Below are 27,210 nucleotides of genomic sequence, written 5' to 3'. Positions count from 1 at the left end.
TAAGAAGCAAAGTCTGCCCTTGTTTTCACAGAGCACGGAGAGAAAGGTCGTTAGTGGCACCTACTTTTCTGAGCAATACAACACTAACCGAGTCGATGCTCCAGCACTTTGGCAGATGGAGGACACTTTCCTCACCACCTAGTGCAAACCCAGCATCCATCCACATCCCATTTGGTCCAGCTACCCGCCATAAAGTGGAGGCAACGGTGAGAATCAGCCTGAACCCAGGGAAGCAGGCTGTGACGCTAACAATATCCTAGGCTGTAATTTAAGAAGGGACGATAGGCTCTAGTCTTATATCAAACTACTACTGAAGAATAGGGCTAATCAGTCAATCAATAGTTAAGGGGAAGACTGATTTAGTAAGTTTTTCTTTCAGGTAGCAAAAGCAACTTGAGAAATCTTCCTGAGTGCTTGCAACTGTTTGGTGACATCTTCTGACTGTAAAGCAGAGGGCAGAAACATGGAGAAGCGTGGCCCTAATGTATTTAACACGCCACCTCAAAGACCTATCCGGCAATACTCACACTGTGTGCCCCTTGAATGGTTCGGACCAGGGTGAGCCCTTTCCAGACGTAGATGTCCCCGTTTAAAGCACCAGAGTATGTGATGTCGTCTTTGGCACAGGCAAGGCAAAGGATAGTCTGAAGATCTCCTGTTTTGCCAAATATCCCTCTTTTTGCAGTCAGGGCATTTCCACACAGTGTCCAAAACTATGAAGTAATAAAAAATACATCCCAAAATAGAGTACAACATTCATCATTGATATTCTCAGGAATTTCTCAAGATACACTTTATCTGAACTAAGCATACATAAATTGTGTCTTGGCGATAGTGGGCAACCACGAAACATTTCTGCATACAGAGGTGAGAAAAAACAATTAATGAAAAATTTTAAAGTTTAAAAGCTCTGAAATTTCAAAACTTTAATGTTTAATGACATTATAGAAGATGACTTCAGCGTTCACAGAATGGAATTGGAGGGGTCACACTTGCTTTACTCTTTTATCAGATGAGTATAGATTTATTGTAGAAAGGTTCAGAAATATAGATAAGTGTAGGAAGGAAGCCAAGTGTGGCAGCACATGCCTGCAATCTCACACTTGGGAGGCAGAGGTAGGAGGACCATTGCACACTGGAGACTAGTCCATGCTACATAGCAACTTCCAGGCTAGCCAGAGCTATATAACAAGAGCCTGAATATATATGTATATATATATATATCTCATATATGTGTGTGTGCGTGTGTGTGTGCATGCACATACATGCACACACATGTTAGCACATTACATAAAGTAAAACTGAGATTAGGAATAACTTCACAATACCATAACAATGTATCATCTAACCTTTTGCTTGTCTGTTTGTTTGTTTTGAAACAGGGTTTCTCTGTGTCGCCCCTGCTGTCCTGGAACTCATTCTGTAGACTAGGCTGACTTGGACCTCACAGAGATCTGATTGCCTCTGCTTCCTGAGTGCTGGGATTCAAGGTGCTTATAACCACCGCCCAACATTCAACTAGTCATTTTAATATGTATATGTCTGTTTTAAAAGTTGCATTCTAGACTGGTTGGTGAATTTGGTTAAAGCACGGTGCCAATAAAAATAATTGCTTTCTAAGCAAAGTGTTACAATTTTTTACCATAGCATTGTTCACAAATGCTTCTAAATACAAATGGTATTTTCATAAAGTCGAATATCACCCAGACGTCTCCATTTTACCTGCAGAGATCATGTGGAAGATGGCAAACACAATGCTTGAACCATTTGTAGATAACAGAAGGGACATGCCCATGGTTAAACAGAAAGCCAGTACTTTCCCTTGGTGCTGTTTCTCATGTATGAACTGGACTAACTTTGGTGCCGTTACACAGCCCTCACGGTCTCCAGATGCTTTCCACATCTGTTGTTTAACCTCACAAATGGCGTGAGCATAGGTTAAGACAGATTCTGTTACTGTTTCCATATGGGAGGGAGGGAAAGCAGGCAGAAGTACTTTGCTGAAGACACAGATTCCTATAAAGTTTCTACACGAGGAACCGCGGAAACAGAGAGCTCCACACTGAGAAAGGGGGCATGTGAAACACAAGCAAGGATTTAGATTCTGCTCACGAGGCAGGACCAATGTGAAGCTACGGGAATCAGGTTACAAAACATGGCATGAGCAAGAATAGGATTCATGGTAGGCAAGAAATTGCATCTCCCTCAGGAGAGCAAGGTTAGCTGTGAGGGCTAGGAACGTATGAAAGAAAAAGCAGTGTTTGCTCTAAGATGTGGTGTCTGTGCCTGCAGGGGAGGAGATGGTGGTCCTCCAGAGTGCAGCAGCAAGGGACTGGCCGGCACAGTCCTGGGCTGATTGTACTGGCACGGTGGTGGTGGGAAGGAACTCGGGAAGACACACCATGGCAAAGATGAGAGCATGTGTCCAACTATTTGGAATGCTCAGATGAGCAAAACACAACATTTCTTTGGGCAATATTTTTGCAAAAAGGTATTGAAATAAGTACAAAAGGAATGAAGAAATTTGAAAAAAAAAACCTAATTAGGTACAAGATTTGGGATACACTAATATCTTAAATGTGCACTTGGACACAGATGATCATCGAATGCCAAAGAAGTTGGATCTGTGGTGACACCCAGGCAGACATTCCCCTTCTCATTGTGCTTTCTCGTGTGTGAAGACAGAATGGAGAGAAACTCTTTTGTCTCTTGACGTGAGACATGGATCTCTGGCATGAGCTAAATATTTCTACACGGCAACCACCAAAGATATAGATCATTATCCTGAGACTGGCTGAACAAAGGCTGTTCTGACAAACCAGAGGGTTTTAACACCTACATAAAACATTTCAAGCCGTCAAATGACTCTCTTAAAAGGCATATATAAATGCCAGGAAAAGTAAGAGATATTTCTGGGAAAAAAGAGAATACTTAATATATTTTCTTTTCTTGAGAACTATTTCATCTAGCAAACAGCAGCACCACTAAATGAGAAGACACTGTTCATTCTCCGGTTTCCTCTCACAGATTGTAGTACAAACCTTGTTAGTACAGGCGGGTACTCTGGAGTTTATCTGGCCCCAGGTCCTTGCATCCTATGATGAGAGACCCCAGAAAGCTCAACATTACCCACAATCTGTAGGCTTATTAGATGTGTAACCCATGAAGCAGACACTGCCCAACTTCTTTGTTTATGAACATTCATTTCCAATGACCATATTCTCCAACATGATGAACCATGAAACTTACAAAAAAACAGGCATGATTTTACGCTGGCTACAGAAACTTTGCACCAGAGGTTTTCTTGACATGTAGCCTTTTACTCTCAACTTTTTAAAATTTTTAATTAATTAATTTTTTCCCCAGCCCGATCACGGTTTCCCCTCTCTCCCTTCTCTATCCCCAACTACCCCTCTTCCCTACCCATCTAGTCTTCTTCCTTTCTCTCCAGAAAAGGGCCAGCCTACCATATGAGTCAATCAGCCATGGCATATCAAGTTGCAGTAAAACTAGGCACCTCCTCTCCTACTAAGGTTGAATTGGACAACCTAGTAGGAGGAAAGGGTCCCAAAAGCATTTAACAGAGTCAGAGACAGCCCCTGCCCCCACTGTTAGGAGTCCTACAAGACCAAGCTACACAACTGTAAGACATATGAGCAGAGGGCCTAGTCCCATCCAAGTTCTCTGGTTGGCGGTTCAGTCTCTGTGAACCCCAATGAGACCAGGTTAGTTGATTCCGTGGGTTTTCTTGTGGTGTCCTCTCTGACTTCCATTAACCCATCCTCCTCTTCTACAGGATTCTACAATGTCCGCCTAATGCAACTGTTCCCATCGGTTGCTAGGTAAAGCCTCTCTGATGACAACTGGACAAGAACTCAAGAAAATAACCACCAAAAAACAAACAATCCTTGGGGCTGGAGAGGTGGCTCAAAGGTTAAGAGCACTGGCTGCTCTTCCAGAGGTCCTGAGATCAATTTCCTGCAACCACATGGTGGCTCACAACCATCTAGTGCTCTCTTCTGGCGGTCAGGGATACATGCAGACAGAACACTGTATGCATAATAAACAAATACGTATTGAAAAACAAAAACAAATAATCCAATTAAAAAATCTTTAAAAAACTGATTTGATTTGTTGTAGATTTATGTCTAAGCAGAACTAATAAGGGGATGGCTGCAGATATGTGTAGGTTCTTCTGCTTCCGTACACATGTGCATTTGTCTTAGGAGACAGCATCTATGCCCACTCGACTAGTGTGCAGGGTAAGGAGCTCTTAGTGTTTCCAACACAGTGCCAGGGCTTCATCTGTCTCTTCGTGGAGCTGATTAAAAGTTAAGGCAGCATGAAAGAAAACAGAGAGGATTCTGGGGAACACTTTCATTGGGCAGCTCATCCTAATGAATCCAGTAAACATAGGTTTGGGAGAAAAGCTAAGCTCTAAGATTGACCATGGAAGAGGCAACTTTCAATAGGGATCTGTGTTTGAATCTTACGTCCTCCAGCATTTTGGCTATTTTAGAAAATGGAGAAGGAAGGGAACGTTATTGTGGCCTTATTGGTTCCATACAGCATTCAGTGTAACTCTTGAAGAATTCTGGAAGTACATAGTTTGGGGGCAAGAGGGATGGAGTTAGCCTTGAGGAGATTATGCTCCCCCAACTAGAACATGTACATATACAAAAAAGGGGGGGGGAGGGAGCAAGCAGTACCTGCTCTCTCAGAATAACTCACAGATACAGTATAAAAGGGAAAAGTTTGAAATCATCCACTAACTCTACCCAGAGACAATTCAACATTTGGTGATGGTATTTCCTAAACAAAAATGTATTTAAGGAATGCAGAGTTGGTGACAGGCTGGTGACTGGCTTGATCCATCATGCAGGCGTGAGCGAGGAGGCAGCAAAGCCTCTGGGTCTGAGGACCCCAGCAAGGCTCCAGGCTGCCGCATGCCTCAGTCCAGGAATCGTTTAAACCGGAGATACCGCGAAGAGAGGCTCCCAAGCTCTGAGGAGGCCTTTTTAATATCTGTCTGTGGGGCAGGGTCACAGACAGCTCTTTCAACGTAAGGGCTGGGGCGGGCGGGAGGTGCATTCCAAACTTGGAAAGACAAAGCCCATATTTTCTCTCATATGTGGAACCTAGATTTAAACTTTTATTTTTGAATATGTGTACTGATGGGTCATGAAACTAGAAAGGGGGTCACAAGAGGAGGAAAAGGTTAGGGAGGCAGGTAAAATGACCTGAAAACACGAACGGGAGTTTGGGGAGGAAGAGAACCAGTAGAGCTGGCAGGAGGCATGGGTGGGGAAGGCTCTGTGGAAGGAAAGACTTAGAGCAAAGCATACTGACATACGGGAATGACATAGTGAAATCCATACCTCTGCAGGAGCCAGAAGGAGACTAAATTTCCCCATGGCAAATACATTGGATATTTCCCAGTATTGGTAAATAACCATTTAAACCATGACTCGCAATCATACACAGCATCATAACAATGTAGCATGGTATATTTAAACCACCGGGGTTAACTGGGCAGTCTCAGGTTTTCTTCACCCTGGCTTTGCCATTAGAAAGTTACTCAGCACTGAGTCGGTTCTTGGTTCACATTCCTGACAATTCACATGGGAGGAACTCCAAGTTATGAACTACTGGACCAGGGGGGGCAACATCTTTAGAGCTATCAACAAATACTGCCAGAGGTCTGGTCAGAAAGACTAAACTGATGTCTTCACAGTCAGGCTTAGGAGGGGCCCCTCACTGAATCTGTGTCACCATGATTTTAACTTGGAATAATTATTTTTAAGTTTGTATTCTCTAAGAGTTAGCATTTTCATGCATCTATTGGCCAAGACTGGTCCTATTTTTGTTGGTTATATTTTGTTGGCTATTTTCTTCAGACGTCTTTATATTTCAAGAATACACTAATATCTACTATGTTTGTCCTTTATACTTGCTAGTGTGTGGGTTTCCCCAGGAGAAAGGAAATACGGAATGTATTTATTTATAAATCTCTGCCTGCCAATGTTATCATTATAGTCTCTTTCTTCACTTGCATATAGAAGAGAACCTTTGCACAGAGAACAGTTATACATTTACCTAGGTATTTTTTGTAGTGAGACGAGCCCTATAAGGCAATACTATTTTATAGAGGTGACCATTTAGGTGTTCTGTACACCGAGGCTGTGGGCCACACTGCAGCAATCCAAAGACAGCTTTCCAACCACCAGACAGTGTTTTGCTGATACCTTGAAATTTTGTAGTAAGGACAAAGATGGAATCTACCCAGATAGGTAGCTGTTCCTTTGGTCTGGTTTGTTCTGCCCCCTGGTGGGCTCTGCACAAATTGTAACTCTATAAAATCGGAGCTAGATGGTGTTTGTGTCTGTGTGGAGAGGAGACTGCAGCTGCCCCAGTCCATCAGCATTCCCACATGACCTCTCAGAAGCTCCTCCTCGCCAAACTACGCTTGCTCCAGCCGTTCTCTGGGCTGTCTGTGCCTTCCTGACTTGGAAGCAGTCAATTCTTTTACAACGCCCAGGAAAACACTATGCTCCTCTGGTTACTGTATAGTCATCTTAAATAGTTCACACTTCAGTTTGGTTGGAATTTACTCTGTGTATAGTATGAGGTAATATGAAATTCTTCATTCAAATATTTTTAGTACCCGGGGGTTAGAGACACTACTATATTCAAAATTGCCTTAAAATTGTCCATTTCACTGTTTTAATTTTTTTAAAGTACAGCATTTTAATTATAGCTTCTAATTGCCTTATTAAATAGTGCCTATTATTCCTCATTATTAGTTTTTAATAGTTTTTTAATTAGTTCATTTAATCCTAGTGATCAGTTATTTTCGTTGTCTTATTTGTCCATTTGGACAGCAGTGTGCTTCGGAGTCACAAAACAGTGGGAGGCAAGTGAAGCACCCAGCAGGCGGCTGGACAGGAAGCTTGGTTCACTACTAACCTGAAGTTGCAGAATACTTCTAAGATTCCACGTTTTAAAACACCCGTATGGCTGGACATGGTGGCTCATGCCTTTAATCCTCACACTCAGGAGGCAGAGGCAGGCCGGATCAAAGCCAGCCTGGTCTACAGAGTGAGCTCCAGGACAGCCAGGAGTACACAGAAAAAATGCTGCCTCAAAAGAGAGGGGGGGGGAGCTGGAGAGATGGCTCACCAGCCAAGAACACTGCCTGCTCTTCCAGCGTTCTCAGGTTCAATTCCCAGCATACACATGGCAGCTCACAACTGTCTCTTCCAGGGGATCTAACATCCTCACACAGAAACAGGCAAAACACCAATGCACATGAAATACAAACAAAAGAATTACCTTAATCAACACATAAAATTTTTTTCATGCAAGATACCCAACTTAAAGACACGAATAAAAAGGCTACTGTACCTTTATATGTTTTACTCCGCAGGTGACCATTCTATTTGGCTGATATGGATCCCAGGAAATATCAAAAATCTGTCGAGAAATAGAACATTCTTCAGAGATCAGTGCAATCACCAAGACTCTAACCCGTGTTAATGTGCCTGTGCAGGATGCAGACAGAGGTCCTGGCTCTGAGAAGCAGAGCTGGTGCTCTGTCCTCATGGCTACCCACCTTCAGCCCAAACAGACGAGCTGTCAACCTTAGTCACTGAGTGCAACTGTGTCGCAGATTAGCTTTTTCCATTTGTGAAAATAACTTTTGACAATTAGGGAAATCTTTTAAATCAGATTTTCTGGAACTCTTCACAATGCTGACAAAATACTTTAAAGATAGCTTTTCCATAAAGACGAGAAGAATTACAAACAGTACATCTCACTTAAGAAAGCGTTTGATCGCTAGCTATGATGCAGCATGGGCAAGTGCCCAGTCATAACGGAAGGTGAGAAAGGAGTCGTTTTCCCGGTACTAAATTATCCCAGCCCCTTAAACCATTCAATGTGCTTCTAAGAACTCTTCCATTTTCAGTTCTCCAAAAACTGAAAACATACCAGCTAGCCAGCTATTTTTCATTCTTTATGAGACAGTTTGCATGGAGTTCTAGTTCCATTTAGAAGACAGAAAATACTGCCTGCCAATCTTGAAAGCTACTATTGGTGTGGGAGAATTGTCTGTATTCTGTCAATCATGTTTTAAATAAACGCTGATTGGCCAGGCAGGAAGTATAGGTGGGTCAACCAGACAGGAAGTAGAGGTGGGGGCCATGAGAACAGGAGAAAGCTAGGAAGGAGAAAGCCCATTGCTCCCAGTCCTGCCCAGACAACCGAGAAGCAAGGTATAATCTACCTGGCTGAGAGAGGTACTGAGCCATGTGGCTAACATAGATAAAAACAATGGGTTAATATAAGCTACAAGAGTTAACAAGAAGCCTGCGCTAATGGGCCAATCGGTTTTATAACTTATGGAGATCTCTGTGTGATTTTCTTTGGGGCTTGCTGGCTATGGGGTATCGGGTGGGACAGAAACCCCAACAAGCAGCCCCTCATGTTACAGACTACCTATCATGACTTTTGAAGATATGCACATTCAAGGCACATACACGCTGTGGGCATAGGAGTGCAGTTACTGGCATTTAAACACAGATTCCGGGATGTTCGGATGCAGGTGGCCTATGGGTCACAGTCTATAAGGTGCCAACAGAAAGGAACAGGAAGTGAGTGCATTGTACAATATTCCCAAATAATTAATAAAAACATTATGTATGTGTGGGGGATACCACTCACATAAAGCATCAGAATAAACACACACACACAATGAAAAAAGAAAGAAAGAAAGAAAGAAAGAAAGAAAGAAAGAAAGAAAGAAAGAAAGAAAGGAGGGGAAGGAGAGGAAGGAAGGGAAGGGGAGGGAAGAGGGGAGGGGAGGGAGGAAGGAAGGAAAGCAGGACCAATTGTCAGCTTGACCAGAGAAAGAATGCAGGCTGTCTGCTTCCTGTCACTTAGGAAGAAGAGATAACAGACTCCAGAGACAGGCCTGAAGAGCAAGGATTCGGTCCACACGGCCATTTCAGCATCTGAGTCCAGCCAGGTTTCAGTATCTCTAGCCTTTACCTCGTCTTCTCTAAAATTGGCAGCAAAGGCCTTAGTTTTATTGTAAAGTTAACTAAGATAATGTGGGTGAAATAATTTGGAAGATTAAAGTACCAGTAAACACATGTTAGTAAGTATTTTAGCCACTAAAATAATCTCTTGAAGTTAACCAAAAGCAACTAATGATTCCTGCTGGTACCAACGCATTAAAGGGCCTGGGTGAATAATACATTCTGTCAGAACATTCTAGATTTACATTGTAACTGAGTCCTAAGAGTTAAGATAGGTTTTGAAAATCATCTTTTTTCACCTCCAGCTCCCTACAGAAATATCATGTTGGAGTGAAGACAGCCACCCACAGCCCTGGTCCCTGATATAGGCAAAGACTTATCTCCCAGCCCAGTGATATGCAGAACTCCAGGCTTCCAGTCTGAGTTCTCCATAGCTAGAACAGTGCCACAGTGAAAGGCAGGGTATACTGAGAATTTCCCCCTACTGTTTTGGTCAAAACTGTAAATAAATTCCTTTTTACATATACACATACACTTCTCTCTCTCTCTCTCTCTCTCTCTCTCTCTCTCTCTCTCTCTCTCTCTATGCACACACATAGACATTCTCATTTAATTTTAATTTGGCAAGTGTTTGGACCTGGAGCAAGGCTTTATGGTTAGGTCTCCAGTAACAAATTCTCACTAAACTAACAGTCTGCTCCTAACTATCAAACACGGCAGAGCGAAGGGGCAGTCACTAAGATCAGACGAGCACGCCATGCGACAGCCGGTCGTGCTGGAAGAGAAAGCTAGACAAACGAAACTGAACAGCGTTTAACTGGGCAGGGAATGCTTTTGCCAAGCAGGCAGCCCTCAGGAGCAGAGGCTCTCTGCTGTGTGCATGGGCAGGACATACAGGCCAGCAAGGGTCTGAGGTTTAAACGCTGCTTAGTGCTGGAGCTTGACGTGTGCCTTGCTTAGGAATGGATCTCTGGCTGAGATTGGTGATTGGTTACAAAAGGATGCTCGAAAATTAAGCTTTTGGTTTGTTTACCCTCCAAAGCATAACTCATTCTATATTCAGAAACTCAAGGTATAGAGGCAGCCAAATTTAATCTAATAGAAACCCACAACCTGACAAAACACTTTACACATAAGCCAGGGAGATATTATTTATTTCTAAACAAATACCACCAATAAAGAATATTTTCAACTTTAATCTTCTATTTCCCCCCAAGGTATCAGGTCAACAAGCCTGACATACAACATATTAATTCAGGTTAGACCAGAAACAGAAGTAGTTAATCGCAGAATAACTTGGCTGAAATACTGCCCTCTCAACAGAGCCAAATGTGGCATCACAGTTTTGTATACTGCATCTCAAATCCGCCCTTGTGTTCACTGGTCTAATCCAACTTGCTACAGGGCCCAGGAGGCTGCCCTGAGCAAGCATGGACCAACGTCGCTGAAGCTGTGAGGCAAAAGAAATCCTTCCTTTTATTTTCTTGTCACAGCAACAGAGAAAAATGACTAACACATGCATAGAAAGCCAGCTTCAATAGATTGCAAATTCCTGAGCGAGAGCCCTAATGGCACTAGGCTGAGAGGCCGCCTGGTAGGGTTACATATGCAGTTACAGTTAGGAACCAGTAAGTCCTTTTCTAACACTTGATGTGAGTTCTACTGAGTCACTCTTGGGTCTTTGGAAGACTTGACACTGGAAGGGAGTTTGCAACTACGTTGGGGTTCCTTTAGCTTACAAATGTACCACTAGAAACATTTTTTCAGAAGTCATACTAAGCAAGATAATGACTTTGATGCTTAATTAGGGCCGCATTATATACGGACAATTATAGAAAAATACAGAAAGAAGGTTAAGAAACAACAACAACAACAAAAAGAGGCAATAAAGAAATCCGGTCTTTCAGTTGTGTAAGACCACAGAGAAATTAGTGTCTGATCAGTTACAGGTTATACCTCCTCATCCCTTACCTTGCCATCTGCGCCTACATGGAATTACCATCTCTGATCATGCTAAATTTACTGTGATAAGCAGACCATAGCTAACACTCAGCACTAAGAAATCACAAATAAAATACAAACTCTTTTTTTTAAGTGAGGAATTTATTGAGAGAAAGGGGAAGGAAGGAGAAGGAAAAGAGTAAGAGAAAAAGAGAGAGAAAGGGACAGAGAGAGAGACAGAGAAAGAGATAGAGAGAGACAGAGAGAGACATGGAGCAGTTTGCCTCTTCAGAAGAACAGCAGGAAAAACTATTTTAATTTTTAATTTTTTACAAACTCTTATAATAATTTTTTTGTGAACGTTTTCTAACAACCATTTCCATGAGTCAATGAATAAATCTAATTTTTTTCTACTTTGAGTTTCTAAGAAGCCATATGCCAGCACTGAAAACCTGCTTTGCTTATGAAAAGCAGTAACAACGGTTAGCCACTGATCACAGGTAAATCATGCTTAGACGTTGAACATGTAGGAGAAAAATCTATACGTGGCAGATTTACTTTTAAAGACATAAAATGACAATGACTTTATAGTTCTGAATCTGCATTGTTTGATAACCACAAAGCTCTTACCCGGTCAGAATGGCCAGTGGCTGAGGCGAGAAGTTTCCCCTTTCTCCAGTCCCAAATGCAGACTGTGTTTTTTGCATCCAATCCCACGGAGGCTAACCGCTTGATTTAAAAAAAAATGAAGAAAGAATAATTTAATACTTGAAAGAGTGGGAAGATTTCCTATTATTCACACCCACTTTCAACAAATAGTTACTGATACTCCATGACGGACTAGACATTGAACCACAACCCATGCTAATCCCAAGATGAAGTCATCACTGTAGTCGGATCACACAGATGTTTTAGACCCATAAGGTCAGACTCATTTGGTTTTCACTGTTGCATTCCAAACATGCAGACTGTAAAGTTGCTGACAAGTCAGCTGAAGTCGTAGGAACACAGCTCGAAGGCAGGAATTAATAATAGTGAAACTTTTACTGTAGAGGATTGGAATGATGGCTCACACCTGTCAGCTCTGCCCCCCAGTAGGCTGAGGCAGGAGATGTACAATTCCACAGCCAGCCTGGGATACTTAGTGAGTTGCAGACTATGAAAGACTACAGTGTGAAATCCCATCTTTAAAAAAATAAATAAATAAATTGGCACAGGATCTCACTCTAGCTCAGGCTGACTTAGAGCTCACTCTGCAGACCAGGCTGGCCTCAAATTCATGATGGTCTTCCTGCCTTAGCCTTCTGAAAGCTGAGATTATACAGATGAGTCAAATACTTGAATACTCAAATTTTATCACATGGCACAAGATGAAGAGTCTGACAAAGACACTGTAGTAGTTTGAATGTAATGGCCCCATAAGCTCATAGGGAGTGGCACTATTAGGAAGGTGGTCTTGTTGAAGTAGGTGGGGCCTCGTTGGAGGACGTGTGCCACTGTGGGGGGCTTTGAGGTCTCCTATGCTCAAGCGAGGCCTAGTTCAGTTCACTTCCTGTTGCCTGTGGCTCAAGATGTAGGGCTCTCAGCTCCTTCTCCAGCACCATGTCTGTCTGCCATGACAATAATGGACTAATCCTCTGAACTGTAAGCCGGCCCCAATCAATGTTTTCCTTTATAAGAGTTGCTGTGGTCATGGTGTCTCTTCACAGCAATAGAAACCCTAACTAAGACATATGTATAGAAAAAATTCAGTAAATGAGCTGATTTTGTTCTTAATTTTTAAAAAATTCACTAACATTTCAAGTGACTAAAGGAATATAACCTTAATAAAAGGAACATGATATATGCTACTTCACGCCTCTAAATCCTTTGACTTCACATCAGCTTCTTGTCCTCAAAGTCAAACTCAACCTTTAATTATAAGCAAAATGAAAAGAATCACATGAAGGCATTTGTGACACCCAGACAAGAGTTCCTGGAGGACACAGAACCACAGGTTAGAGGTCTTGGCTCAGCGTTAGTAAACTCGGCTTCTTTTCTTTCCTAATTAACCAGATAGAAGACCTAGGAAACTTAAAATAATTTTTATTAGTTCTTTGAGAATTTTGTACATGTATTTTGATTATATCTATGTTCCCCTTCCCCATCCACCCAAATTTATGTCCTTTGATTTTTTTCCCCCACCAATCAAGCCTAATTTGTGCTACCCAAATATTCTTGGATATGTGGTCACCCACTGGAGCATGGTTGACTTACCAGGTGCTACACTCTTAAAACGAACCTGATTCTTTCTTTCCCAGTGGCTAACAGCCGCCCACCATAGAGAAAGCAGTAGACTCTCATGTCCAGTTCCCCTCCCCACATTAGGCTTTCTGCCTGACTGAGGCTTGCCAGGTCCGGTGCCTGCTGTCACAACCGCTGTGAGTTCATGTGTGTAGCTGCCCTGCTGTGTCCAGAAGACACCATGTCTGACCCTTCTGATCCCTCTGTCCCCTCTTCCACAGTGATGCTTAAGCCTGAGGTGTATTTAATGTGTTCCGCTTAGGACCGAGAAGTCTTCAGTCTCTTATTTTCTGTGCCTTGCCTGGTCGTGGATCTCTGTTTGTCACCATCTACTGCAAATAGAAGCTTCTGATGGGATGCTAGAGATGTGTTAATGTATGGGTGCAATAGCCTCCATAAATCTTAGTTTTCTCACTTGTGAGATGAGTACAAATTACAAGTGGAATATCAGAAGTCAAATGATACGGATATGGTAACATAGAAGCTCGCACGTCCACAGTGCATTCACTACTTGTCTTGCCGCTGTGATGAAATAACTGATTCAAGCAACTTCAGGGAGGGCTTGTTTCTGCTCACAGTCGCCCAGGACATGGCCCATCATGGCGGGGAAGGTAGTGGTAGGAAGGCAGCAGGTCACAGTGCATCCAAAGTCAGGAAGCAGAAAGCCTAAATGCTCATTCTCGGCTCTCTATTCAGTCCAGGGCCCCAGCTACCCACTGTTAGGAGAGTTGCTCCAGCTCAGTTAACCTGATCCAGTTTCTCCCAGGCACACCCAGAGGCTCAAGATCACGTCTAGTTGACAACATTCACCATTGCTATCCTACCACTCATCAAGTGACATTCAAACCAACCACTTTTAAGCCATAATCTTCTTCTCCCCGCAGGCTCATGGCCTATACACGATGGATTCAGCTCCACATCTGAAGTCCCCACCACAGTCTTTCACAGTGCCCACAGTGCTGGAAGGTGCAAAGGCTGGCTTTGGCAGAGTCCAGTGATCTTTCAACAGGGAACTCCTGTACAATGTTTTCTTGCTTCTCACCTGCAAAGGCACTGTGTGAACACTCCCACTCCATAGAACATATCAGGGAAAGAGTGAGCCACAGGAGACTAACACCCAGCAGAGAAAAGAGCAGATACGGAAGCTCCATGCCTGACATCCGGGCTTGTGCTGGAATTGAGTTCTAAGAGTCATGGGCAGCTCCACCCTCCAGCTCCATTGCCTGAGGACATGTATTCACTCTTGTGGGCCTGAAGTTGTCTTCAATAGATGTCCCATGGTTGTGATAGCGCCAATAGCCTGCGGTTTCCATGGCAACTGATGCCTCAGCTTCATACAGTGGCCTTTTCTGGGCCTCCTTGCGGAAATGCATGGCGTGATCCTGAACTTCGTGTTTTTCTCAAAGACTTAATGACTAGCTCAAACTTCCATTTTTCATGCTTGACAAAACAGTACTCTGCACACGACACTGCTAAATTCTGTGCCGACTGGAGATGGGCGTTGGCTTCTTTGGACCACAGTTGTAGCGGCCTCTCTATTCTGACTCTTGAACAACTCTCTCCCAGCATCTGCTTCCAAGAACAGGAAAGCCCTCAGATGCCTTAAAGGTGCAGGCTCTACTGTTTCAGGTGAATTTGCTTTTGCCCAGTTGGAGCCTTTCATGGGTGGAGTCTCGCCCTCAGGGCTAGCGGGGGCACATTCTCGTTGCCCCAACGCTAATAGTTTCAGCCTCCTTTTCAGCACACATCTTGGCAGCAACTTTAAACTTGCTTAAGGTCTTTTTCTCATCAAGATGCATGTTTTTTATTCTCTCTATTCCATTTGTCCCTCTTTCCCACTGATCTGGAAAAGGGTGGAAAGCAATAATCATACCACAGCCCGATGCTCTGCTGTCCTGAAGTCTGCTCCCTCAGACAGATGCTCATGACTCCAGGATTTGGCTCCCTGCAGGGCACAGGTGGGTGCATCCAGATCCATTATGAGAGCATCATACAAATGGCCTAGAATCCGGGTCCCAATGGAATTCTTGTTCTGGCAATGGTGGCAGACACCTTTATCCCAGCACTCAGGAGGCAGAGGCAGGCAGATCTCTGAGTTGAGGCCAGCCTGGTCTACAAAACGGGTTCCAGGACAGCCAGGGCTACACAGAGAAACTCTGTCTTGAAAGACCTAAAAACAAAATTAAAAACAAACAAACAAAAAGAACCCTTGTTCCTGTGTGCAGCCCCTTGAGCCGAGGCCCCACTGTCAATGCCTCTCTTAGCAGCTGTGTTCCAAGCTCCAACACAAGGACATTGTAGGCTCCGCTAACAATACCCAGTGGCTTCTCTAGTACCACGTTCCAAACTCTTCTTCCATATTCCTCCCCAAACCCAGTTCCAAAGACCCCACAACCACTTGGTCAGGTTCGTCACAGCAATCACCTCACTCCTCAGGACCAGTGTTCCGTCTTAGTGACTCGTCTCTCCACCTTGACGAACCACTCGACACAAGCAGCTTCGAGCAGGAAGGCTGTGCTTGCTTGCTGTGCCAGGGAGACCGTCCTTGGGCAGAGGGGGACTGGCTCACCTCTCCTTTGTATTGGGTCCGAGACCACAGTCTATGGAAGGTGCTGCCCAGAGTTAGAGCAGGTCTTCCCATTTCAGCCAGCCTGGTCCAGATAACCCCTCACCAGCATGACCCAAGACTCATCTCCTGGCTGGTTCTAGATCCTGCCAAACCAGCAACATTCACCACTTTGGGAAGAATGAGTATGCCTAAGCCTATACTCATAGCTGGTGTATGGAAGGACAGAGGGCCTCACATGCCTATATGGACAAGTGTTGCTATAACAGGGCTCATTCAGGTGTCGTCACTAAAAGTGGTTTCCATTAGGAATGTTTTACATAAAAAGAATAGTTGGGGGTCTTAGAATGATTCCTTAATAAAGATCTTTGCTATAATTTTTCATTGAGAGTTGTAGCAATAGAAACTATAAGGCAGGGCCGGAAAGATGGCTCGGTGGTTAAAAGCACTAGATGCTCTTCCAGACAATCCAGGTTCAATTCCCAGCTGCTACTAACTGTCTAAAACGCCAGACAGTGTCCAAGGGGTCTGACACCCTCACACAGATGTACATGCAGGCAAAACACCAATGCACGTGATATGAAACTAAGTTAATTTAAAAAGAAATGATAAAACATAACTTAACAAACTAAAAATACTTTTATCAACATAAGCAAATTAGAATGGGTAAATTTTATTCAGTTTATTTTTAATAGAAAAAAAATCAGTTAACAAACACTAGCAGAGACACACATTTTTTCCTGAGTTAAAAAAAAAAAGTTAAAAGAAATCTATTGTGTTCGTTTAGAGTAACAAGCCCCCACGGCTACCTAAAGGAGAATGTCTGTTGCCTTTGTAAATGGTGAGGCAATGAGGGATTTGTCATTTTCTCAGTATTATTGGATTTCAGGGAACTCTGCCCGGGGCTGTGAAATCCATCACGGCAATTCACACAGTCTACCCAGCTCCCCACCTGTGGAAGTAGCCAGGACTCCAGAAGGAAAGAGATGAATGAAATGAAACGGGATAAAATGGACAAAGACCTCACAGTTAAAGCTGGGTTTCCCTCTGGTGCATAGCATTTTTGTGATATTTCAAAACAAAATTTGGTCTAGATGTTTGCTCAAATGGAGATGACGTGAGAGAACTGCATGAGTCACACAGCCTACATCTATGACTACACAGCGTGTGCATTCCAGCTAATTTAATTTAGCCATTCTGATCAGTTCGAAAAGCGAGCAGACCAGTGCTCTCTCACAAGAGGGGAGGACACCACAATGTTGATCGCCTTAAAAAGATTCCAATCAGTGAGCTCATCCTCACCTAGGGAATTTCTTCCACTCTTAGTTTGGCTGAATGTCTACCAGTGATTTCACTCCCGTTTGCATGACACTAACTTACTAAACTAACACTGGTTTAGCCAAACACTGAATAAATTAATTGAAACACAAAGGCTGAAAGAGATAGCAGGAGGGACACCATGTAGGGACAAGGCCAGAGAGGAAAGCTGCCACTTCAGTAAAAAGGGAAATGCAGCTGGTGCCAGGAGTAGACCCTTTGTGTTTCCATCCACTTTTAAAGGTACAGTAGCCTTTTCCTGTCAAGTGTTGTATGCCCAAGGAAGAGCAATAGCTTACGGGTACTGGTCTCATACCTTTGTGATGTCTTCAAAGAACAAGTCTCCAAAGGGGCAAACAAGCACGCAGCAGACTTCAGATGAAGAGTGGAGCCCGACACAGCCTGACGAATCTTGCCACCCTATCTATCCTGACTACCCTGGAGAGTGAGGCTAGGAAAGCTGGCTAACAGGGGATGCTTACCTACACTATTTGGACTTGGTGCAATGCTACTTTAAACTTTGTTGGCTCTGAGGTACTTTGACATTTCCAGCTGCTGAGATGAATTACTGAGAAATTGTAGAGAGGAGGCTGGAGACCTGCTCAGGACTTAGAGCATGCGTTGCTCTTGCAGAGGACCTAGGTCTGTGTCCCAGCACCCATGAACTGGTTCACAACCATCAGTAACTCTAGTTCCAGGGGAACTGATGACCTCTCCTGAACTCCAGACAAGGATGTGATACACATACATACATACAGACAAAACAGTAAAGGAATAAGAATTATGAAAATACTACTTAAGACAGTGTTGAAATTACATTATACATGGCTCTGACTTAGGATTTAAAGGGCTGGGCCTGAAAATGGAGGAGGGGTGGGACTCGTGTTGGAGTTATTGTAAAGAAAAACATAAACACGGAGGAACTGCTGACTGCTTCAACTAGAAGGGAGCCGAGGGAAAGAAGGGGGAATAAGAAGTGACCTCAAGGCAGAACCAAAAAGAATCTTCTGAATGGTCATCAGGAGGTGATGCGGGGGCCTTAAAGCAAAGGCACAATGTTCTTGCAGGGTTTGTGCTCTGTGCAAAGAGCTTGGTGCAGCCCCTCAGCCCAGACAGGATGCTAATGATGGACAAAACCGGGCTGCTGACCCCTTGTGGACCTGGCCTCATGAGTTCCTTTATGGAGCTTACTAATCAGAGAGTGGAGTGGGAAAAGGAAACCAAGGCTGGAGTCTGCCCGAGAGGGCTGTACCATCACCACTAGCTTGGAACTGGCCAGCCAGTGAGGAATTCTGGGATGCTTCCAAGGGGAAGCTGCAAGAGTGGTAGCCATTAGTATTATAATTTCAGGTCAATTTAAGGACTCATTAAAGAAAACATAAATTAAGAAAGATACGCACCTGTCCATCCGAGTCAAAAGCCAGGCACGCAACGCCGTGTGTATGGACATCTTTCAGAATGGACACTGTCTGGACACTGTAAGAATCCCATATGCATATATATGGCTCCTTCCCAACTTGGCCGGTTGCAATCAGAGTTTTATCTGGGTGTAAGGCAAGGCTGAAAAAGAAAAAGGCCTCTTTTCATATTTTCTAACTGAACAAAAGTTCGTATATACTGATTGTCTTTAACCCCAGTTTGTTTCTTATCCTAAATCATTAAACCAGATGATTTCAGAAGGAAGAGTCTGTCGATTCCCAAAGGAATCAGCTGCCTGATTATTATAAATTAAAATGCTCAGTTTTGGCAAAGATAAGAGTAGTAAAACATGATGGAAATTTTATTCAATTTTACCTACTTAGTTACCTTGAAAATCAACATCAATCATGCTCATAAATCTCTAACAACATATTTCATATAGCCCTATCATTTGGTTAAGTAATATTTACTTACTGGTTTTAAAAATATTATTAAGTATTCAACCTAGATTTTGACTTTAATTTAAAAATGCTGCTAACAGAAAGTTTACTTTTCCATTAATTGGCAGGCTTGCAGATCCACAAGACAGCCCTCATTAGGACTCCAAAGCATAGAAAGGCCACTAGGTCGATACTGTCAGCGTCTGTTGTCATGGAGTATGCATTTGAAATGAGATCTTCTTTGTTGCATAAGCCTTGGGGACATCAAGGGAACTGCAGATTGTTAAGCCTGTGGTTTGTGAAACACTTTTCCTCTGTAGTGCTAGTAAAATAAAATTTCATCAAATACTAAGTCCCACTTCAAGGAATCTGCAGCAGGCAGGAGAAGAAGTCAAGAGAGATGGGATGGAAAAGTCAGTGTGCTCAATGCAATGTGTAAAGATGTGTACCTTCCCAAAGACAGGTGTTGGGAATCTAAAAAAACGACAGAACCAAACATTGCACTTTACCAGTCTTGAAAATTCGCCCCTGTTCAGCCAGCACCAACAGGTAGAGTCAGGCAGGTCCCAGGGGCTTGTGTGGAGGAGGGCTTGAGGAAGACATTCCTCCACAGGGGCTCTCCACCCAAGCCCTGAGGGGCGGGTACACACAGATTCTCAATACACAAAATAAGTAAATCTGACTTAAAGTGAGTTTGACATGTCCCCTCTCCGGTCTTTCCCCTCTCCTTCCCGGTCACCACAAAATGTGTGCCTGTACTCCACAGCATAACCTCCCTCACCACAAGCCCAGACTGATGGGGCCTAGAAAGCTTGGACTGAAATCTTTGAAACTGCAAATCAAAGTAAGTCTTTCCCCTTTTGCTTCCTCAGCTGGCTTGGTACCGTGACAAACAAAACAAAAAGAGGACTAGAAACGTCTCATGAGAATTTATCAGTCTACACTATGCGGTCGCTACCACGCTCCCCCATTTGAATGTGTGGTGCCTTCAGCCCAGGGCTTACTGTCCTCAGTGATCCAGTTATAACCACAAATTTTCTACATTGATGTCAAAGTTCTCATTGGGATTGCTTTTCTTATCAAAATTCTTTTATGCTTTTCTTGAAACTCACTCTTCCCAGCCCATGACACTCATTTTTCCAGGTTTCTTCTTTACTGCTTGAGTACAACAAAGTTAGCTATTTCTCCTTTTCTAAGCCCTGAGTCCCTGTCCTCCTTATCCAGCGTGCACGCAACATGCTCCCCGTAGACTTAGAGCAGGGGCTGGGGTTGTAGCTCAATGGTAGCATGGTTGCCTAGCATGCACAAGTCCCAGGGTTCAATCCATAGCAGTAAGAACAAACAAACAAAGGAAGAGAACAGCGAGGAGATGCATCTCTGCAGCGGAACATTTGCCAAGCACGCTAGGAGAGAGCCTAGATCCAATCCCGCAGCACCAAAAGGAAAACTAGGGGCAACAGCACAATGGGGACAAACGACATTTACTTCATTACTGGGAGCTTCCTCACTGGCTTCCCTGAAGCTTTACTTCTCTCACCTGGGCAAGAAACTGACAACCTCCATGCATCCCTCAGGGCACAGGCAAGTGGTACTTACATTTATCTTAAATTTGTCCCTATTCGTTTGATAGCACTTTGAACTTTTCATAACGTTAAAAAAAAAAAAAACTTCATGAATTTCAGCAACTGGACGGTCATAATGTGTGACCTCAGCATGCTGTCTAGGTTTAGGCTACCACGGGCGTCTAGTCCCCCTTTCCCCACACCTCTCAATTTATGAATTCAAGAACCCCAATCATAACCCTTGTAATGGCTGTGAGGAACCCAGACTCAATGGGTCCACCTATAGCACAACTCTTGCACCCAAGGCTCGGGGAACATCTCAGAAGGGGGGCAGAAAGCTTAGGAGAACCGGAGGCCCAGGAAGTCTGCCGCGAGACTGGGTCTCCTAGAAATGGCTGCCTAAACAAGACCTGACCAGTAGCAGTATCAATAGACACACTAAGGCAGAAGGTGGGAAACTTTGTGGGGTCTGACCCCCTAACGAAGCAGGTCACTAATGACTGATGCGGGAGAGTTAGCCTTTCCCAAGGATGAGCTCCCTCTCTGCTTATCCAATACAAAAATCAACTCATAAATTACAAAAATGGATTCAGCAGGCTGTATTTATATATGTGTATGTGTGTCTGATTGTGTCTGTCTGTATAAAATATGTTGAAATAAGAGCTGTGGGGCTGCGTCCCCAACACCCCGGCCGCTTGGCTAGCTCATGCCCGAAATAACAACACACAAACTGTATTCATTTAAACACCCTTGGCCCGGCTAGTTCCAGCTTCTTATTGGCTAGCTCTTACATATTGTTCTAACTCATTTCTAATAATGTGTGTGAGCACCCCAAGGTGCGCTTACCGGGAAGATTCTAACCTACGTCCATCCTGGCCTCAGAGCGCAGAGCTATCGTGTCTATCCAGCAGAGCTGAGCATGGCGTCTCTGCTCCAGAGAGCAGAGCTGTTGGGTCTCCCCGGGAGCAGAGCAGAGTCTTACCTCACTTCCTCTTCCTCCTGTTTACTCCTCCCACCTATCTTTTAACCTATCAGGGCCAAGGAGTTCCTTTATTGCTTAACCAATGAAATCAACAGATTGATATATGACACTCCCACATCAAAAATAATAGAAATTGAAAAATATCCACCAATTTGAGAGGAATTTGGATGCAGAACATGGGAGGAGAAACAGGAGAGATTAGATGTAGGAAAGGAAAGAGGAAAAGTGATGTAATATAACTTAATTAAAACATATTTTAAAATATACTTTTCTAAATATAAAAATATATTTTAAAATAAATAATAAATACAATAATTTTAAAAGAATCATTTTCAACAGGATCTTCCTTCCTAATCCCAGGGTATCTTAACCTCAGTTCAGAAGCAATTTAAACAATGGGTATATTTCTATGACTGGATTTTCTTTCTTTCAATTTTTAAAACAATCTTTTTATTTTACATAACAATTCCAGTTCCCGCTCCCTCCCCTACTCCCGCTTCCCCCATCTTCCCCCACTCAGCCATGGGAGGGTGAGGTCTCTTATGGTGAGTCAACAAAGTTTGTCAGCTCACTTGAGGCCAGACCAAGGCCCTCCCCACTGTATCTAGGCTGAGCAAGGTATCCTTCCATAGGGAATGGGCTCCAAAGAGCCAGTTCATGTACTAGGGATAAATCCTGGCTCCACTGCCAGTGGCCCCACAAACTGATCAAGCCACACAACCGTCACCCACATTCAGAGGACCTAGTTTGGTCCTATTCAGGCAAGTAGCTGTCAGTCCGGAGTCAGTGAGCTTCCACTAGCTCCTGTCAGCTGTCTCTGTGAGTTTCCCAATCATGGTCTTGACCCCTTTGCTCATATTATCACTCGTTCCTCTCTACGACTGGACTCTGGGAGCTCAGTGCTTAGCTGTGGATCTCTGCATCTGCTTCCATCAGTTGCTAGATGAAGGTTCTCTGATGACAAGGTAGTCATCAATCTGATTACAGATACAGGCCAGTTATCAAATCCGGCCCTTTATACATCATAATGACTCAGGCGCTCCAGGCCTAAGCAGCCACCCCACTGTCAGGCCTAAACCCAACCAGCAGATTAGACACGGCTCTCCGTGTCTAGTGTAATGATTGACCACGATGGACGGCGTTGCCGCCTGAGCTTCCTCATGTGAGATAAGGCTTCACGTGGTAAGGCCACATTCAGTATCTTCCCATGAGAAAAGGATCCCAGCAGCAAGTGTTTCAAGCCAGGGCTTGTCTTCTCATTTGCCACAGCACGGCTGGATTCGCCCTGGGATGAGAAGCGCCCCCGCTCCCTCCTGCATTTCAAGTCTCTCTGACAGCTCAGGGTCCATAAAACCTCTTCGCTGTCCTAAGAAAACTTGGACCTCTTCACTAATCTTGCAAAACATATCAATGGCCATGCCATAATATTAGAACATTTTCAATTGACTCTGTTATCAAAAGTGCTTTTCACATGGAAGTGCCATTCCACACCCCACAAAACAGTGGGTGTCATTCTGGTTTTCATTCCCTGCTTGCTTTATTGTTTCTTGCAAAAAAATAAAAAAAAAAGAGTCAAGCTTTGAGAGAGCGATTTTCTCTGTGTGTATATAAACTGAGTTCCCCTGGGAAAGCCCATCTTCTGTTACCATAGCAACAGAAAGCACTGCAGAGCAGACTTCCACAAACCTATCCAGGAGGAGAAATTGATTTGTTTCTGTAGCAGACCAAGAGGGCAGAAGTCAATCTTCATGATGCCAGGTAGCCTCATAACAATTTCCAAATATGTTGAGGAGAGAAATGAGAATTAACAGGGTCACAGAAAGAGAAGCCTTGTTTATGAGGTTGGACAGAGCCCTGTAATTAGCACTAACCATCCTTGATCCTCCGGTGTAAAAGAGTGACGATCATTTAAAAATAAATAGTTCCCGTACTTGTTCTGAAGGCAGCAATTAGAAAGTGTTCTTGAGTCTGACGTACTTTTGAAACCTCATTTCCCTGTGACGGAGGCTGCCTGGCACTTTTCTCAGCGACGCCCAGATGCTGATTTCTTTCCTAATGGTCTCACCAGGAAAGCATGGCAGCTGTCTCCCTCCCACTCCTGAACCTAAGCCTGAGCAAGGCTTCCCAGCGAGCAGGCAAGCAGATCAAGGTCACTGGCTGGAACACTGCAGAGGTTCAGTGGGGAACCACCCAGGCCCATCGGAGGTGTGTCTACAAGACGGAAAACACAAAGGCAGCTTGAGTTCTACACCATGACCCAAATCAGTGGAGCTTTGCACCAGGAAAGGTGTGCTCTAATTCAGCCCCAGATGTGTGTCGGGCACAGGACACACTGCCATTGCAGGACAGTGACCTCCTCCACCATGGAGAGGGGCTCACTCACCTTCCAGGGAGGCCTGGTGGGTAACGAGAGTGACAATAACTTAGACACACTATGAGAACCCATCCCATTTCTTGACCTGCACTACACATAGGGATAAGTGCTCCATCCCATGAGAATACATTAAAAACAAACTCTTAGCATTCCCATACCTGTATTCATACCCATAATGACATGAAGCTATGTTTTAGGAACACCATCATTGATAACAAGGAGCAATGGCCCCGGATCGGAGTGTCCAGCGGCTTAGCTGAAGCCAGATTCGACAGGCTAGCACAGTGGCTCTTAACCTGTGAGCCGCAACCCTATGAAGGGTTGAACAACTCTTCCACAGCGGTCGCCCAAGACCACTGGAAAACACAGATATTTACATTACAATTCATAACAGTAACAAAATTACAGTTATGAAGTTGCAGAGAAAGTAATTTGGTGGCTGGGGGTCATCACAACATGAGGAACTGTATTAAAGGGTCACAGTGTTCGGAAGGTTGAGAGCCACTGGACTGGCAGGAATTGACAGTTAAGTTTTAACAACTTTGTGAGACAGTTACTAAGCAGCAACTGTTAGAAACCCCTATTAACATGATTAAATAAACCATATTAAAACAAAGGTACTCTGCTAAAACCTCACAAGTGTCTTCTGTCCTGACTGCATGACAGAGATCTCACAGAAGGTTGTGGGCTGTGCATCTCTTCCCAGATCTACTGCACAATCACACTGGCGGCTCAAGGGCAGAAATGGCAGGCAGGTGTGCGTGACAGAAATGAACGAGCACTGGAAATCACGCCTTCGTGTATTGCTTTGGTAATTGTCTGTGCTTAGGAAATTAAAACAATGGGAACCGTGGAAGCACTGCTGTAGTTGATCAAGAAGATAGCTTGTATCATTAGCAAATGAGTAATGCTCCCAAATACATCTTGTTTCATCAACAGTAAATGAATTACAAACTCACATTCATATCAGAGCTACATCTGTCAACAATATGAGTGTGTGTGTGCATGTGTGCGGGAGTGCGTGTGTGCGTGTGTGTGTGTAACCAGGATAGAACCCAGGACCTTGCACATGCTAAGCAAGCTTATGGCCATTTATACAAGTCCAGTCCAAGACTTTTCTGAATAAAGTATTGATCCTGTATCTAATTTTGATAAATCATGGTTCAATGGCAACCACAGGTTGACCGCAAGGACATAAGTCCAGCAGCAACCAATGAGAGCCCTCTCTGAGGACTGATTTGCTATACTGGATGTATAATAGACTGTTAGATATCTTATTACTTACAATGTGTGTGCCATAGACACATCCATCAGTAGAGCGTCTGTGGAATGGAAGGTGTGAGCAGGCTTTCTCTCTCGGAGTGCTGCCTGGCCCACAGTAGCCATTCCTACACACTTAGGTAATGACTTTTCCATGCACATCCCTAGCCTTTTCTTCAAGACGATCTCCTGAACATGAAGGTGCATGGAAATCTGATTTGCAGCCAAACTAGCGGCAAAGATAAGGCTCGAACGTGGGGTATAAAGTCAAAGTCCCCCACTTTTTTCGTACAATCAGCACAGCTCTTGGGCAGAAGCAACTTCAGCAATATTCTGCTCCTGCAGATTCCATAGGCTCTGCTGCAAAGGTCGCTGTTGTTGCTGCAAGGTCGCTGTTGTGTGGATTGCTTATTTTTTAAATAAAGTGTTTCAAGCTTTGAATATGCCAGGCTTTACCCTCAATTATATCAGTTTTTTTATATAACCTGAGTTATAAAAGATTGAAACAAAAACACTGTAAGCAGTCCCTTGCTGAGTCATGACCTGTAAATTACTCCACTCTGTGTCTCAGTTTCCTTTCTGTAACATGGGATAGCAGTATCCACTTCAAAGAAGGAAAGCCAAGTCCTACAGCATTGCAAAAAGCAGTGCCTAAAGCAACACAACAACAGGGCTCTATCAACCGGCCACATGCAGCAGACACACTTGCTACCTGCCTGCGGCTCTATCAACCGGCCACATGCAGCAGACACACTTGCTACCTACCCGTCACCCCCAGGACTAGACGTTCTAAGCCAGGGAAGTGAGTACATGGGAAGCTACAGTGAACGGGCCTCACAAATCTAATAACAACACCATCTTCTCAGAATTAAACTGGTAAAAATATAGAAAAAGAAAAACATACAGGATGTAAGGATGCCAAAAGGCTGGGAAAGACGGGGCTTAGCAATCTCATGCGAACACAAATATTGCAACTACTGAAATCAATAAAGCTATCAACTAACAATAAAATTTTCATCAACATAAAACTTAGACCAAAAGCCTTTACAGAAGGAGTCAGAATTAGTATAATCTTAGTCTAAGGATAAACACAGAATTTAGTTTAGAACTACATCCATGCTGGCGCTATACTGCCAAAATATTTCTAATACAACTGGGGGTTAACTCAGTGGTCAAGGGCAGCTTTCAACAACAACACTGAAACCAAACAGTACACAATGCACTTACACATCAGATACGGTGCGAGGAAGCAAGCACAAGACTCTGGTCCATCCTCAGGGAGGAGAGGAGGCTCCGAGGGTGGCGGAGCATGCCTGCAGTTTTAGCACTCTAGAGGCGACATAGGATACACATTAGGGCCAACCAGGGGGCTCTGCATATAAAGGCACCTGCCACTAAACCTGACAACCTGAAATTTATCCCAGGACCCATGGGGTGGAAGGAGAAAGCTGACTGCCCAGACTGTCCTCTGATCTCAACAAGCATACTATGGCACACTACACACAAATAATACTAATACTAATAAATTTAATTAAAAATATTAACTATATACTATCCCTATTAATATGCATTTTATGCTTTGTGTACTTGCTAGTACTAATTAACAAATAAATCATGTTTCAAAAAATTAAATATTCATAAAAGAACCCAGCAACCTCAATTCTCAACTCAGCTCTCCCCATACACAACAGTAAGAGGTACAGTATTCATATTAAAACAAAAAGAAAAAAGCTAAGAGAAACATTTTGCAACCTTTGAAAGATACTGGCTTGAAACAAGAGATAAGCATGAATCATAATAAGAAAATGAAAAGCTGCTCTTCAAAATAAAAGCTTCTGCTCATTGGCACGCAGCATTATAAAACGGAGACCAGAGCTAACAAACTGGGAGGAAATAATCAGTAAGGAGTACCCAGAACATATAAAGAACATCTACAAATCAATAGCACAAAAACAATCCAGTTTAAAATAAGGTCACGTGACTTGAATATTGTCAAGAATGATTAAAATTAAGAAGGCTGTGAGAATG

The 27,210-nt window shown here is 43.6% G+C and overlaps 1 protein-coding gene across 1 annotated transcript in view; it reads right to left on the bottom strand.

Annotated features, from left to right (window-relative positions):
* Window positions 1–27,210, bottom strand: part of Eml6 (EMAP like 6) — a 240,144-nt gene that overhangs the window by 132,195 nt on the left and 80,739 nt on the right. Inside the window, exons 3-6 of the mRNA XM_050123862.1 lie at window positions 18,546–18,705; window positions 11,610–11,708; window positions 7,405–7,473; window positions 528–713 (exon numbers count right to left, since the gene is read on the bottom strand). Coding sequence (XP_049979819.1) covers window positions 528–713; window positions 7,405–7,473; window positions 11,610–11,708; window positions 18,546–18,705 — 514 coding nt within the window. The remainder of the gene's footprint in view (window positions 1–527; window positions 714–7,404; window positions 7,474–11,609; window positions 11,709–18,545; window positions 18,706–27,210) is intronic.

The sequence above is a fragment of the Alexandromys fortis genome, unplaced genomic scaffold, assembly GCF_014885135.2.
Source record: "Alexandromys fortis isolate MF-2015 unplaced genomic scaffold, M_Fortis_MF-2015_v1.1 scaffold_210, whole genome shotgun sequence".
Taxonomy (NCBI): domain Eukaryota; kingdom Metazoa; phylum Chordata; class Mammalia; order Rodentia; family Cricetidae; genus Alexandromys; species Alexandromys fortis.
The sequence above is the reverse complement of the archived record's forward strand: the minus strand, read 5'-3'. Positions and strand labels throughout refer to the sequence as shown.